Below are 17,162 nucleotides of genomic sequence, written 5' to 3'. Positions count from 1 at the left end.
TCATGGAGAGGGGATATAGCATTGCTGGACCAGCGGTCCATAAAGAATCATAAAGACTGCACTCAACTACAACAAGAAGTGCATGTACTGCAGGATATGGAAAGCAATAAATAGACAGCAAATTTCAGCAACCACCAGGTTTTAAAAAAAATCAAGAATGATTTAAGGCTTGAGAGTGACTTAAGGTACAAGATTAGACGGGTCCAATGTTAAAATGCTTTATTAAAGGCATTAAAATGCTGTTCTTCAGTTACATTGTGACTAAAAGGAAATGCAAAAGCCCATAGATACTTCATATGTGTAAAGACTATAACAGGAGTCGGTTAACACTGTTACTTAGAAGATGAAATTGAAAGATGGTAGAAAAATTGCAGAGCCTGAAACTAAAGAGAAAAGGGCTCCAACAGTGCAAACTAGTAGGTCACGGAAGAGGTACGTGCTTCATTGCGACTTATCTTCCTGTATCCCATTCCAAATGCTGGTACTTCTGAAATTTAGATGAAAGTGGAAGGCAACTAAAAAAATTAATACTCAACAATGGTGCAGAAACTGAAAGTAAACCAGAAGACATGGAGTGATTTTCCACTGGTGAGGCTTCAGCCAAAATCAGAAAGTTCACATCACAGTGACCCCATACTGTATCTTCTGCACAATTTTGGTGCAAATGTACCAAGCTTTTGCACAAAAGAGTAATGCCAGGCACCCAGAGCCAAAGCTTATGAGAAAACCCACTATTTTAGAAGATGACGGTAGTGAGTGGTGGACTGATGGAGAGAAGAGAGGCGGAAGGACAGAACCACAGTACAGCCTATGCACTGATCATGATTCACGCTTTTGTGGTGGATCAGAGAGCTACACAGGCAGAGTGAAAAGTCAGTCGTGGCTTAACAAAGTAACATTCAACTTGGTTTACATGAAAGATTTTTGTTAAAAGGCAAGAACATGCTCTCTCATTGAAAACAGCTATGCAAGCAGAGAATCTGAAGAGGCAAGGAACAGCTAAGATACAAAAATCCAGTGCATCCTCAGACCTGGAAGCATTTTATGTGGAAATAGTGGCACTAAGACTTCCAGTTTAAAAGAAACAGCAGAAGCACATAAAACTGGAGAAAAACAAGAGTTTTGTTTTGCAAAACAAGAATATTAAGTAGGACATAACAATATACTGCAGCAGCAGCATCTGAAGCCTGGTTGACTGCAAATTCCAAAAGCCCTGGTAATTTTGTCATTAAATGATTTAATTCAGCAACATTTAAGGTTTTGTGCCTCAACCTCTGTCAAACAACAAAAAACAAAAGCTACCACAACACTAAGAAATTTCACAGTAATTCTGAAGAATGACTCAGAATACCTATTCTGTCTCATAAACAGCCTACTAATTAAACTCTCTTTGAGCTCTACTAACCGGTTTTTCCAATGCACAGAAGAAAGTAATTTATTACAGACCGGAATACAAAATTTAATATTAACCACACAACCTGTGTCTGCAGCATTTTTAATCTGATCAGCGAAAACATAAATAAAAGCTGCAACCTGACAGCTAAGAAGGTTAATCTGTAATAGTTAGATTTACGTAGATTACTTTGCACAGCATCTGGAAAGATGCTGAGAGGAGTAAAGCTACTTTATCGTATTCCAAAATGTGCTACCTATAAAAATTTTGCTATCCATCAATACTTAGACTGCAGCAAGCCTACTTAACAAATTTGCTTTGCCTTTAAGACAGAACTTTCAAGATCTTTAAAACAAGAGCAGGAATTCAAGTATGTTTCAAATGGAAAAACTGCTTAAAGGAGAAAATATTATGACTTTGTTGTACGCACGTACTACTTAGTTCTATCACTTAAATTTCTTGATAATTTTGTTGAAAAGAATATTACCACGAATATGCTCCTCGATGAATTTTCTCCAGACTGAAAAGCAAATTTTTTCCTTTTAAAGGTGAAAGATTTCATCTGTATCAGCCAACATCTTCTCCTATGACACTGTCCACAGGTATGGCACTGGACGCACCATGTGCGGATGTCAACTACAAGCTGTTCTTGCTGGCTGACTACCACCAAAAACAGCACAGGTTTTATAATACACAACTCTTGTAAAAAGTCTTTTCACAATATTAAACAAGTAGGTGGTAAACAGAGGAGAGGGAAAATATACATTTTTCCTTTTGTTTCCAGCTTGGCGAAGTACATAAACACATGTAACCTGGAGGAAGCAAGTACCGCAATCCTACCAATAAACAAAGGCAAGGTAACAAAGTAGCTATTCCGATGTAGTAGAAAGCATAAGGGAAAAAGTGTTACCAGTCAAGCTCCCAAGCTGTTCATGTTTGGGGTTGGGTGGTTTGGGTTTTTTTTTGTGTTTATGACAGAGTGGCTTCTGGAGCAGGAAAATATTTAAAGAAAAAGTAGATAAACAGGAGAAAAATGCATTGGAAAATAGAAATGACACAAATACAGCATATAGGAGAACAGAAGAGTCTAAAAAGGAACTGCTGGAGAATACTTCTTTCTTGTTATGTGCCCTGTCTTCTCATGCCCTACCTACCATCCTCACAACAGGGGAAGTCAAAACACCCCCTACATCTAAGCCAACAGCATCCTAAGGAAGAGAAAGGTGGCCTCATTTTGTGGGTCCTAGAATGCTGCAGCAAGAACAAACCTGTTAATATCTAATTTGAGGTGCTTTGAAACACACATGAGCACAGACAATTATCCGTGTAGGGCAGCAGGCACGTTAGACCTGCTACTGCAGAAACAGCAGCCCCTCTAGCACAAGCAACGATTAATCATACTGGCAATGCTGCCATTTGTGTGCTTGCAGGTGAGTACGATGCAGCTTTTTGTCCATCTGCTTTTGCAACACCCCTTAAAAACCTAACTAAAAAACCAACAGTCTGGGCTCTTGTGCATAAAATAAAACCATTCTTTTTTTCCCCCCTCAAGCTGATAGATTCCACTGATTAAACAGATGCTGCGAGAGTCGTGAGAACAGCAGTACTGGGTCAGAGCAGAGGTCTGGCTAGTCCAATATCCTGTCTCCAGCAGCACCTGCAAGTCAGTAAGTTGTCCCTGCTAGGAATTTCAGGGCAAGTAGGAACATCTGGAAGTCAGTGACAGATCCTGCTCAAGAAGAATGGAGAACAGCAGCTACATCCAACAAACCCCAGCAGTGAGTCAGCCAAAGCAGAGCCAGCAAGCAAAGAAATGGACTTGGACCCCAGTGACATGACACTTTCTCTTCCCATTTTTCTATACTCTTTTTAGAGTTGAAATCTCACAGGGATAAGAGGGACCACAAGATTGTGGCATCACAGACATGGGAAACGTGGCACCTGGGCAAAACCTGTCCAAACAGGTAGAGATGCAGAAGGGCCTGAACAAGACTCAGGCTGTACCACAAATGGTTTAAAAAGTCAGAGGCTGCAATACCCTATCAATGACTGCTCCAGGAATGAAGTGTAGCACATGAAGTAGGACGCTGCTGAAATCCAAAGATGTATGCTAGTCTTTTTACAAAGGCTGAGCATCAGAGCAACTTCCAATAGCTGACAGATTACTGGAAAGGTTATCAGTGATGACTATAAGCACGCAATTGCCAGTGAGCTGCATACGAAGGTTGCTGGACACCCAATTCAGGGAGCAAGAGAAATTATCCTTTAGGCAGGAGAAAAGGATAGATGGTGAGCAGTGTTAAGGATGTGCAGGTGTAGAAGACTGGTAAATCCCCCTCTCCGTATGTTCCTGTGCATAACATCATCACTAGAAATTAATTCCTCTTAACCATAAGTCAAATTAAGATGATACCCTAAGTTTCAAAGCATTGGGATTAAACCTCTGAAGTTTTCTGGAAGCAAAGGAGAAGGAAAGGATTTAAGGCCAGGCAAGACCTCCATGCAGTAGATATCCCAGAAGGAACTTTGCCCTCTACAGATGGCATCTCACTTGACAAACAGACAGAAAACAGGTCGGCTTGAGCACGTAAATGCATTCTTGCTCAAGTCAGAATAACCCCAAAACCAAAGAAGATCTGAAGGATGAGGTCTGAGCAGATGGAGTCTGAAGACGTACTTTGTTTCATCAGTATAGGGATTGCACATAAACTGAGCTAGCAGAAAACAGAGGAAAAAGATTGGAGTGCTGAGGACGTACAGTCCCACAGGCAGCAGATCCCAATACTGAAGGTCTCAGGTTGGCCATTCCCAGAAGTCAAGGTGAAGATTATCTTGCAGGGCTCTTCTAGCTGTAGAAAAAAAAGCACCTGCATGCTAGGAAGTCGACTGATGATGGATCAGCTCTGCAACAGAGAAGGGACAAGAACTTCCTGGCACTCAGTCTGAGAAACAGCTACTGCAGGCAGGTCAAATAATCCTGGTCACGAGTTTACTAAACGCCATCTTAAAGCCAAGAAGAAACTCCTAATGCAGCGCTGGTAAAGAGCAGTCTTGCGAAAAGGGAGAGCAGGAGGCAGGCCACTTTCAAGACCATTTAGACTTGTTTTACACAGGTCAGTTTTGTTCTTTGACAAGTTGTCTAGCAAGAACAGAGGGGAGACGAGCAAAGGCAACAGCCACAGCACAGCCATGCTGCTCGGTGGTATGGCTGAGGGGCAGGAGGTCCTGAGTAGCAGGGAACAGATGAATGTTGGGGAAAGCCAGCCTCAGAGCCCTGACAGGTATCTCGGTGTGCTGTCTCTACTGCTGCCCCCAAAGACCCTGGCCTCAGCTGGAAGCTAGTGGACACTGCTGCCAATCTCCCAGAGCTTTCTGGGAACTCTCTCATTCCTTTCCTCCCCTTTCTCCTTGTCCTCCTTGGGCTAAAAGGAAAGAAAAGAAAAAGGATTAGGGACAGAAGCAGCTGTGTGTGAATGCTGAAGCACAGAGTCTGTGCTTCTAGGGGGAAGGGCAGATCGAAGGAAAAAGGACAGACAACAGTGGAGGTTAAGGGTGGACTGTCATCAAGTAGAGGGTTCCACCAACAGAGTCACTTCACCTGGGTGTTCCCTGGTAGACAGTTCTCTTCAGTGCAGACAATATGAAGGATGGAAAAAAGTCTCAGACTAGAAGGTCAGCAGACACTGAAAAGCCTCATAAATAACCTTGTATCTGGAAGTCACAATTTCAGAGGTGTAGGTGTACTTGTGCTGTTGAGGAAAACCATATGCTAATCATTCCTCACTAGACTTGATGGGAAGGTGATGTTATTTACTCAAACCAAGCAGTTAAAACTAGAAGAATAAACTAAATATGCATTAAAGACATTTAATACACTTCAGAACAAGCTCAGGATTGAAACTGCTGAAGTTAATTAGAAAGCTCTTTCACAGCACAAGGGTCATGCCTACTTGCTTTCTGCCTATTTGCCCTACTCGTTTCAATTGCTTTTTTTCCAATAATCAAGAAAATCAAAATTCTTTTGTTCACCAGCACAGAGTATGCACCAGACAACTGCAGAGAGGCGATAAAGAAGATGACGGATGCAAATTTGACCGTTTTGCTCAGCATTTAGAACAGACATCAAACCATACCAAACATGTTTTAGAAATCCAGCACTAATATGCTCGCTACTACTGTGCTCCCTCCCCCCCAGTGTTAGTGAATTTAGATACTTAATGCAAATATTCATTTAGATAATCAATATTTGGGGATTGTCTTGAATCTGCAGCCCTTAGAACAGGATATGCAACACTGAAATCAGGTTTATCTCTGCTCAAGAACAGAATACACTTCAGGAAATAAGCAGCTATAAAAATAACTAGGCCACCAAATTAAGATCAACTTAAAGGTCTTTAATGCTATATATTTCATCTTTTAAAAAAAGATTTCTGGATTTTAGGTTTAAAAGACTTTGAAAAATGTCTCTTTTTCATGTCTTCTAATATTTTATTCTCTGCATGCAATTGGAGGTACCAGAGAAAGATAACCAAAAATGGAAGCATGCTCCACGTTCCATCTGATTCACAGAAAGAATTTTCTTTTTTCAGCTCTAAACCACATTATTTTAGACTTCAGCTTTTCTGGGCACTTGACTTTCAGCTGTGTTGTACTACACTATCTGACCACTCTCCCCTCACTGCATTTTGACCATGCACTCAACACAGAAATAACTTCCATACAAATCTCCTGTACCCGCTAAAATACAGTGAGACCAATCTACAAGTCACTTCCTGAAAAACCTGAAGTAATTCACTTAATTTGGTAGTATTTTTCAGACAAAAGAACTCTAGCAGAGTACTCTGCTGCATAAATATTTTTCCTATTTCAGCAAATACTAAGTCTTTTGCTTTCAAGAAAGTAAAATGCAGAGAACTGTGCTGCTTCTTACAGAGATTCCCTACACAGCCAATTTGAGGGGCACTGCTAAACATGGCATTTAAATGCAATCAAACCAAATGCCAGAATTATATTCACTTTGTAAATGGTGAACACCACAGCATATAAGTTCAAGTCTTTTTTTCTGTTTTGAAGGATTGTGTTAATTCTCTACTTGAGCAAAGCAACTGCAGCTAACATTCAGTCTAGTCTAACAAGATCTGTACCAAATAAATAATCAGAGATCAGTGACTAGTTATCACTGCTTTATGGAGAATTATTAAAAACCCCTTCCAAGTCAACAAGGGAATAAACTACCTCTACAAGGCATTTTTCTCCTAAACCCTGTTATTAGGTGGGCTTATGCCATGAGGCATGAGTGTTTATATACTTTCTAAACAGTTTAAGTCTTATCTAACATAATCCCTACATTCTATAATCCTATCTGTTTAATGTATTTTAAGTGGGGAAAACCACTGGAACCAGTAATATCTCAAAATGGAAGGTACTTTCAAAGCACAATCAGTGGATTGGACATCAAATGTAAAAGTCATTTATGCTCAGATTAGACTTTCAGTCATTTAGGATCAGGTAACTTAATGCTGGGTTTCACAGTAAGCTGTATTTATCTGCATATGGGTCATATTTTTTTCTTCCAACAGAAAACATTTGTGGTATGTCCTTTTACAAAATTCCTAGAGAAAACATACAAAACACTAGTAGCTTTTGTATGTGAAGTTTTCAGTGAATACACATTCTATCTGCACCTTCTAAACATAAATAGCTGTGAACTATTTCCCTTGAATAAAAATATTTTCCCCCATGACAAAGCAACACATTTTTACTAATAACTCTGCAGTTTCCAGCCCGAGTCTTTCAAATGCAGAATTAACCATGCAATGGTTACCTACTGTCATGAACTGTATTACCAAGAGGCCTCTTTCCTATAATTACATTTAGCCATTAATCTTGTTTTTGCTTTGTGTCTTTCCATTATGATGAGCTTTCAGAGTCCCCCTTCAATCCCAAGGTGGATACTGTGACCTCTTGCTCATCTACTCCATCAGGCATCAAAACCTCCCATTAAAATATGTAAAGCTTAACTACTGCCCACTGCAAACACCGGGCCAATATGAGAAGATGTCTGTTTACTAAGGAAAGCTTAAGTAGTGTTTTCCTGCTACTGCACACTTGCCATCAGATTCAAGAGCTTCCATCCTGGAGAGGATGTTCCTTGGGGAACATGATCATACCTCGCTCCTTCCCTCCCCCTCCTGCCTCGTAGGGTCACTGCCACAGTGTGCAATTAATGGCTTCTGCTCCTGAGGATACAGACCTCCTCTATCCACTGCTTTCAAAACAGGTACCTATTCCAGATGCTGAAATTAAGGCTGCTTAATTAGGCCCCAATTTTCAAGAAACTCCAAGCATGCAGTCTCTGAACAGCACGTTCCAGACAAACACCAGTTCAGTGCCATCATTCACTGAACACGCTTGGTTAAACAAAATCTGGGTCTTTGCTTTTTACAGCAGCACCTTTTTGGTATGTGCTGGTAAGCTACTCATTATAAAGAGAGATAGGAAAAAAAAAATTTATAGCAGGCAGATGATACTAACTTAACATAGTGTGAACATACTTCTGGACCAGAAGGGGTTCATGGTGGCTTGCCCAGAGCACAGGTAGAGCATCCCCCCCAGGTTAGGAATTTACCAGTTTCTATGGAGAAATGAGCATTGAACACTGCTCACATGGAAGGTATTTTCCTGTATTCTCTCATAATGCTGCATTATTTTTGATTCTGCCATTTTGTTAGCTTCTGTTTCTTGGATCATATGGTTGAACATCCAAAGAATAAGGAATGGACAATCCCTAACTTCTAGAAAGGACTATAGGTAAAACAGTCGATATTTCTTTCTCTCCTAACATGTGACAACACACAGATGATACTGCTTTGAGCCAATAGCTTGCCTGTCCTGGATTTTCACTGGGATCATCAATATTTATATATTAGACTTACAATGCCACAATTATTTCTGATCTGCAGTTTTAATCTAAGTCTGCACCAGCCCTATTATAAACACCTGAAATTAAAACAAGAGATGTAAATCTTTGTGCATAACCTTAAAAGAATTGCAAATTTAAAAGGAACGATTTAAAAACAGAGTTGCATTTTGGGCAGAGGAGCAATGAAGCTCCCGATTATGCATGCAAAGAACATCAAATTGTACCACACAGCAGGAATATGCAAACTCTGTCATAAGTTAAGTGATGCACGGAAATCCTGTATCAATAAATTTTCTGCTTTACAGTGTGCCTGCACTGTTGTAAGGTATGAAAGATTGAGATCCAAAGATTTTAGATGTCAATCATTTGAAAATTTTGATATTTAAATTCCTGTGTAGATTACAGAGAAACAAAAATTCTTAAGAGCTCAGCTAATGCCACCAAATCAATTAAAAAATTAATAACAAACATTCCCTTCTCCCACACACAAACTATGTCAACAAGGACAACTCACTTGGCCAGCAGCAACTGCAGTTTCTCTGATGGACACTATGCTGACTGGATCTTTTGTTTTCAAACATGGGACAAAAGTTCAGCATTTCTTCTCAGAATTTTCTGATGAATTCAAGCCCTCTCCTTCCCCAAGTCAGGAAGGTATTTATCACTGGCTTTTTTTTTTTGGACAAAATAAGAAATAAAGAGTATCTGCAACACTGTATAGCTTGGCATCACTTATAAGCACCAAGCCTCACATCCATATGAAGCCACAGTCCTCCCCCATGAAGTCACTTCCCTTCATCTAAGACTGCTCTAAAATGTTTATGCCATTTAGCTGTTGGTTTGTTTTGTTTTTTTTTAAACTCAAGTTCCTTCTCATTTTTTGAGAGCAGCTGATTAAACCTGAACAACTGGGTTGTTGGACGAAATATGCTGTAGCTATGAAATGGTACAGCAGGGACCAGTTTCACTGTTAATTTAAAATGCTAGAATTAATTAGGTAGTGTAAATGAAGAATTTAATAAGCACACTTTACAACCACAAGTTCTGCTTTTATTAAACACCCCTGCCAAATGAAGGCAACTATCTTCAGCCTGTTTTTCCTTGTCTCATTCCCTTAAAATCTCTGCAGTGAAAAAAACCATTTTTTTCTATCACAACCCCTCCCCCATAATTAAAATGTATGCCTGACTTCCATCTCCTCTTTCAAGTCATTAGCATCTTTTAAAAATGCTACTGTATATCCTGCCTGTTCTGAGAAGCTACCAAACAAAACCGAAGTTTACAATTTTGGTTTTGAATACCAAATTAAAGGCTGTCTTAGAAGCTGTCATTCCTATTCAACTCAGTACGGTGTACTACCAAATTAGCATATTTTTTTAGTAAAGGAATATGCTTGTTTAAACATGTGTCTTTCCAAAGCGAGGGGTAACATCACGAATCAATTTTCTTAAAAAACCCTGCTACTGTTCTAAGACTGAAAAAAGACTTGGAGAAGATGATTATTCCTGACATATATTGTTTAATCCATTTTAAAATTAATAAAAGAGTTCAGATCATAAACCCTCTCCAAAGGGATCCTGTATGTTTAACAGACTTTGTTTAGCACTGAACTCTTTGAAAAAAGTGTTTTGGGAGCCTAAACATTATTTCACAAAATCTGTGAAATGCCTTAACAAGATAGGGGAAATCGAATCTTTTACATGAACCAATTCAATCCCATCTAGCCTCAGAAATACATTCGAGATTTTCTAATGTGGTTTTGCCAGGGTAATTATTTAATGATGATTTATGATCCTTTCTATTTTTCTTGAAGCAACCTTTCTGCAGCTAATTGTTCATCCTGGCTTTCCTTGATTTACCTGATATTTTACCTTAGCAAGAAGGAGACAAACTTACTATCTATCAAGACAATCCTCATTTTTAAGGGAAAGAGGTCCAACATTTGTTTAGATGCATACTACAGAGGGCATGCTTAGCTGAGATTTATTAAAACCACAAAATTTTGAACAGAAACAATGAAAAAATCCAAAAGCAAACAAAACCTGAATTTTTTCAGGCCTTCACCAGTTCAGCAAGAATAGCTCAAGAATTTACTGTTTCTTCTGCAATACAGCTTTCACTGTCAAAAAACCTATGGTGTTTTTTTTAATGAGGAAAAAAAAGCAGAGAACGCCTGAAAAGCCAGTTGTTTCTGTAACAGCTTACTAGCTTACTTCTACCCCTCCCAAAAACCATAACCCCCTAGAAAGCCTAATGAAGAACACACTTGCATGATGATCTGGAAAAATGAGCTGGGTATGACCTCAGCACATTTCCATTTTGTTACTCTCAGTGTTCTAAGAACCTTTAAAAACACGGACTGCTTCTGGCAGAGGACTGCATTCGATTTACTAACTGAATTCAACGTGAGGAACGAACACGCATCCTAAAACCTAGTAATGTTGCACAATACCTTGATAACAGGTCTGACAGCCTTGGCAGATTAAATTCTGTTTTCAAAAATGGCACAGAGACTTTGGAGGACAATTCTTTTTTGTGAATTAGGTTCTTTTGCACTTGTATCACTTTCTAAAACAATATGTAGACTACTCAGTCACTTAGGGGTGATGCCCTCAAAGCAGCTGTGTAATTTTTTTTTTAAAGAAGGGTTCCTTTAAAGTATTTTATTGATCAAAGATCTATGGACTTTGTACAGAAAGAAAAAGCACAGGCAAGAAACTACCCAAGAATATGTCAGAAGATCATACAGCAAATTTCTCCCATCTTCAAATACAGAGACAAAAGCCTGGAGATGGAATGAAACAAGAAGAATACTGTTCCTAGCTGACGAAGTAATGGCTGTCCATCCAAAGACAGCCAATTCCCTATGAAAACAACACTGAATATCTAAAGTTTTCAAATTAAGTTGCAAGAAAATTACCATGAATTCGAGGAATATGGGAAGCAAAAAAACCTCATGAAACACAGGACCTGCCATGATCAAAATTCAAACTAGGCACACTACGATCCTGCAAATGAAGGTCGGTATTCACTTCATTCTGAAAGAACTGAAGTAACCTGCAATTTAATTTCTCAGATTATTTTCAGACTGAAAGAAAAACAATGGTCTGGAGCTAAACTAGTCTGGTGGCAGATATCAAGGGTGGTATTTCACACTGGGATACTGGGCTAGCTATGCTTATAAAAAGAGGAGGACTTCAGCTATTTGCATTGAAGTTTTTGGAGTGGGAGATTATAAACAATTTGTTTTTCTTTAAGTAGAAAAAAAAATAAATAAAAGTCAATTCCACTTCTCAATTTTCTTCCCTTTACTACCCCTGAAGCTGTGGCCTGATCACAAGATATATTGAAATAGATACATCATGGTCAACGTGCTAAAGCAAGCCCTGCCGGACTACACTTCTGAGGACTTGAGCTGCCCTGCAGCTACTGCCATTTGTTACGTGCCTTGTGTTCAACCAGAACATCGCTGTATGTCAAGAAGTAAATAAAAAAGAAGCATTGCATGTTTAAAAGCATTAAGCAGATCATCCTAATGCTGCCAATACAACGGCTGCCAGGCTGTTATGGAAGTAGGTATGGAGATTTGCATTTTAATTCTTCATCTTTACACGGTGCCTCTTTCCACAGAGCACACACCCAGGTTGCCAGGAGCGCATCTGAGAGAGACAGCTCCTTTTCTGGAACCCTTCCCTCCCCAAGGCTGCTGCTCTCTGTGCTGAGCATAACAGCACTGGTGATGCACTGAACAGCAGTGAAATTTCAGCTGTTCCCCACCTATGGTGTGAGTACACACACAACCTATAAAACTAACCTATAAAGCAAGCTATAAGCTGATCATTCATCCCATCATCATCATCATCTGCATCAGTGAATTCCTGGCTGCGGCAGCAAGGATACAGAGTAAGCTGGGTGCATCCGCACCCATCCACACCTCCTCTAGCGATAGTGCAGACATCGCTCTCCTTTGAGGTAACGCCTGTAATGGAAGGCTCTTCTTATTCTGAAGGCACCTACCAATGGGTGTCACTTCATGCGGACAAGGATGTTTTCATGGCACAGAGTTCCAATATCCACAAATATCCAAATGAAATCTAGAGCAGTGGCTCCAACTACAGACCACTGCAGTTCCGCAACACCGCGATAAATAAGCTGTGATGGGCTTGCAGAACCATCTTGACTTTACAGTGCTGTTAACAGGCAAGAATTTGATGAAGGTATCGCAAGGTTCAAAAGAACCAGCCAGAATTAGGAACCGTCAGTTGGCTCAACCCATTTAGACTATCCTCCTACAATTTTAGTCAATGTTAAATAAAAACAGAATGATCAGGACAGTAATGCCATCGTCTGAGCTCTGCTGCAAGAAGCTGCAGTGTGTTGCATGCACGCAGACCAGCAACGTTCGTACTTCCCCTCAGATCTGTACAGAGGCTGAAAGACAAGGGGCTTCTCCTCCAGTTGCTCTAGATCCAGCGTGCATCACTGAAAACTAAAGGTTTACCATCTGAAGGAGTTTACCATGGTATTTGCAGTATTCCCTGTGCTAGGCACTTGCAATGTAAGCACTGAGGTTTTGCTGACCCCAAGTGTGAACTGACCCTGATGCACAGAAAGTCAACAGTATGAAGCACTTACCTGTAATTTTGTCTCTCACGAGCTTGCAGGATTCGATTTCACCAATGCTCCCAAAGAGACTCCTGAACTCCTCCTGGGTCATGTTCTGGGGTAAATAGTTGACTATGAGGTTGGTTTTGCTGTCATCTGTAGCAGCCCCTGTCTGCATGGGGGAAGGGCAGTTTCTACTGTTGCTGGAGGGTCCGTTGGTTGTATTGGAAGTAGGGCCATTCGACACCTGAGGCTCCATGGTGCTAATTATCTACAGCAAAATAAGAGCAGAAGAGGGAAAAAAACCCCTTAAGTTTCACAGATACAATAGCTATTTTTAAAGATACTTACAAACGAACAAGTAGGTAGCATTCAAGGCCAATTTAGATACTTCAACAAAAAAACCCCGGCTTGATTCCTCTGTTATTGTTGCAAAGTAGGTCATGCTAGTCTTTGGCTGTGAGCATATACTAAGATGCAGTTAAAAAAACCTTTTTTTTGTTAATGCAAAGCTGATTTCTGCTTTCTTCACACAGCCATTTTCACAAATGTAAATTTAAACCACATAAATTTAATTATAATTTAAGGTAATAATCGTAATTAAAATTATAGTTCCATTAAATCAGATGAAGTAAGTGTATGGCTCTACATGAAAAGGTAAAATATTTTACCTATTTAATAACTGTATCACAGAGTGCAATGACAACAACATTAACCAGGCACAGTCAATTCGCAAAGTGTTGTCATTCGGGTTGCCTTCAATTAATAAACTCAGTGTCCCAAGACATACCATTTACTGGTTCCAGTGATGACCTATATTCTCCAGTTACATTTTTCACTAACTGACACCTCTTTAAATAAGAAAGCCCTGGATCTGCAATCTTCAGAGATACAAAGGTCTTCAGATATTTACTGGAATCAAAAAGGTTTAATCAGAGAAAGGCTTATCAGGTGCAGGCTGGAATTTTAACAAGTGCTTCTATCTTGAAATGCAAAACTCCAATTTTCACAGAAGAGACTCAAATAGACCTTTCCAAAAAAAATGACAAATAAGAATCCAGCCTAGCAAAGTGCACGCAGGACAGTAGCCCCATTGTTGCCAATGCCACCGGTCACGTGAGTGAAGCTGCCTGCATGTTTATCTGCAGGCTGGGGACTGAAGAATGCAAGTTTTCATCCGAAAACTGCACAGGCAGAGAAAGGAAGCACAAAAACCTGGGTACTTCAAGCCTTTTCTATATAGGTATTTGCCTCCACTACGGCTTCCAGCCTGTCCTTCCCTTGTCAGCACCGGTGACAGTGAAGACATCATCTTAGTCTCAAACGTGGATAAGTTAAAGCAATGCAAATAGTGGCTTTTGCTGTTTAGCGTGAAGTTTGCCATGTGCAGCTTCAATGCTATCTCTTATCAAAGAGCATCCCTCCGTCAAAGACTCGGGGAGTCAGCGATGCAAACCGCTGCCCTAGGCAAGACACCACTGCCCAGGGACAGGCAGAGGGAGAACTGAGGGCTAAGACACCACACTCTGAACCTTGTGTTCATCCGATCTGGTAATTATTATAATTACCCAAGACTTAATTTGCTTTCTTTTTTAAATCCAGGGAGGTACATGTTGTGACAAATTAGGCCTAGAATTCAGGAAGATGGGGGACCCACACTAAAAATGGGGTGTCTATTCTAGAATTAACTGCATGGAGGTGGCTCAAACTTTAAATAGGATATATTCAGGTCAATTCTATTTTTATTTATTTTTTTAATTTAAATGCTTCAGTGTTCGTTTAATGCTTCATTCAGGAAATAACCCTCTTTTTTATCAATGCCAGTAAGTTTCGAATTATCATTATTTTTTATTATCAAGCCCAGGAACAGCTACTCGGTTTAACAATTTTTAAATAAGAAGAAGCCTTGCCACGTTGTGCTTAACAGAAAGGCCTTAAACCATACAGCAGAATAATTTTCAAAATAAACTCCACAAAAATAGTAACTTGAAACAAATCAACATGTCCAAATCAGAAACCCCCTGCCAGCTTTACCAGCCGTGTGGCACCAAGCACTGCCGACATCCTCCATCAAGCTGTACCAGCCCTGTACACCCTTCCTTTAGGACTTTGCCTGTTAGCCGGTATCAGCCATACTTCCTTTTTTCAATCTGATTTCATACACGTATTTAGTCACACATACTACTAAATACTTCGGATGCTGCTAAATTGTTTGGTTTGGGATTCCTGCTGGAAGATCATCCTTGGATCTCTGCATCCCCGTAAACCCACTGCAAACACTGACACCAACCCAAGGCTTTGCTGTGGGTTTTGTACCCCAAGGCTGGGTCGGGGTTTTGTACCCCAAGGCTAAACGCACTTCAGCTGAGCACAGTGCGCTCATATGTCGTATCTGCATCAACTTGATAAAAATTGGGGGGAAAAAATATTCCAGTTCTGACAAGAAGACATAGAAGATGAGTGAAGCAGTTGGTATGATTAACTGCAGCTTTCCGTGTGCATTTCCATCATCTGACCATATCCTTTCCAATATAAAAACCCCACAAGGTAAACTGCAATTTTAGGGTCTGATCCTGCTCCCCTAGAGCTGACAGGAATACCACACTGCTGGTTTCAGTTACAGCAGAAGCAGGACTTCAGCACAATGCACCGAGGAAGGTACATCATCTATTATTAGCAACAGACACAAAAGCTATCTATAGTTCCCCACGATAAACAATAACCCCGGATCTTTTAAAATCTGTGAAAGAAAACAAAATTCAAAACTGGCTGCTGTCCTACTTTGCATTTTGCAAACTCTTTCTAATTACATTTTCAGCATGCTATCTTCCATACCAAGCAAATAAAAAGAACTCAATTCAGATATTTAACACATTCAGAACATTAGGAGTAAGCTGTTCTGTAAAAATCTGTTCTTGAACAAGTAGACTTCCTCATATAATACTTCAAAATATCTTGGCATAAGCTAATGTTGCACCAGGTGCCAGGTTTTCTTCCTAGTTACTCTCACTTAACTCCAATTAAGTTCTCCTCATTTTCCAATAGTAGAAAGGAAAATCAAGGCACTTATTTGCCCTTCGAATTATTGCAGAGTTGTAGGTTAGTGAAAATCGATTTGCTATATAAAAAAAATGAGATAATGGATAGAGAGAAATGCTGAAGAATTATTAGAAACATTTCTGATAAAGTATTTCAGATGTAATTTTTTTACTGCATAATTTTAAGTCTCCATTTATGGAGTGATTTCTGTACAAAAGCAGTTATGTACCAGAGCTTGCTTTCAAAGTTCTTATGGGCACAAAGGAATAATACTTCTTTTAGATGTGCATACTGATTCACATCATTAGTAAAGACTTAAATTATTAATGGTAACAAAAAGGTAAGTCCCAGCTCCCCTTTCCAAACATTCTGTCCTCTCCCCTACATGTCTGAAACTCAAATCCACTGTTAAGAGTTCAACGTGCATGCACTGGGGCATTTATTGCTGACGACAGTTTTTAATATTAAAAAGTTGTTGATCCCACGTCAGTCAGCACATTACATAAGAGTAATGTTATTTATTCAAAGAATAGCTTTCAATGTGCCATTTGCTGTCTTTTCTTCTATCCAGAACACTAAGATTTAGATTTTTACTTCAATACTTGAGTCACAATATGAACATTTTTTAAATAGATACTCATGTTTCCTGGGCACAGTTAGCTTTCATTATATTTACTGGTGGTAATTTCTTTTTTTTTTTTTTTAAATCACAAGAAGTATTGGGCTGTAATTCAATTCTACAAAAATATTAAAGGAGGCTATAACTAACTCATCAAGAGCTTATTTGGATACAGGCAAAACAAATCTGGAAAATCTAACAGTGACATAACCTCGATGCTGAATTTTTTAAACAAGATACTAATTGTCAAAGGATCAGAGTATTACACCTCTATACATGCCACTTAAAATTATCAATGTCTTCATGCTTTTGTAGACCTCCTCTGACCCAATTTAGGCAGCTACTACTGGTCTTGAAATATTACAGTGCAAACGTCATGTGTGATGACATTCACATGCTACTGGTATATAAAAGGCATTTTGTTTTGCAGAGGGGTTTTTTGGCAACAACTTGCCAGACTCCCAATACTGCAACACCGTGTTTTATACACAGGATAACAGTACCTTTAAAGAAGAATAAATTGCAGTTACTGTTGATAGGCATTGATAATTTAGCCACCAATAATTTGAATATTCTATCTTTAT

The 17,162-nt window shown here is 39.5% G+C and overlaps 1 protein-coding gene across 8 annotated transcripts in view; it reads right to left on the bottom strand.

Annotated features, from left to right (window-relative positions):
* Positions 1-17,162, bottom strand: part of ELAVL4 (ELAV like RNA binding protein 4) — an 83,494-nt gene that overhangs the window by 30,741 nt on the left and 35,591 nt on the right. For all 8 annotated transcript variants that reach the window (XM_054834256.1, XM_054834253.1, XM_054834252.1 and 5 more), the window contains exon 2: positions 12,951-13,191. In XM_054834256.1, coding sequence (XP_054690231.1) covers positions 12,951-13,191 — 241 coding nt within the window. The remainder of the gene's footprint in view (positions 1-12,950; positions 13,192-17,162) is intronic.

The sequence above is a fragment of the Grus americana genome, chromosome 8, assembly GCF_028858705.1.
Source record: "Grus americana isolate bGruAme1 chromosome 8, bGruAme1.mat, whole genome shotgun sequence".
In the NCBI taxonomy this organism is placed as follows: Eukaryota; Metazoa; Chordata; class Aves; order Gruiformes; family Gruidae; genus Grus; species Grus americana.
The sequence above is the reverse complement of the archived record's forward strand: the minus strand, read 5'-3'. Positions and strand labels throughout refer to the sequence as shown.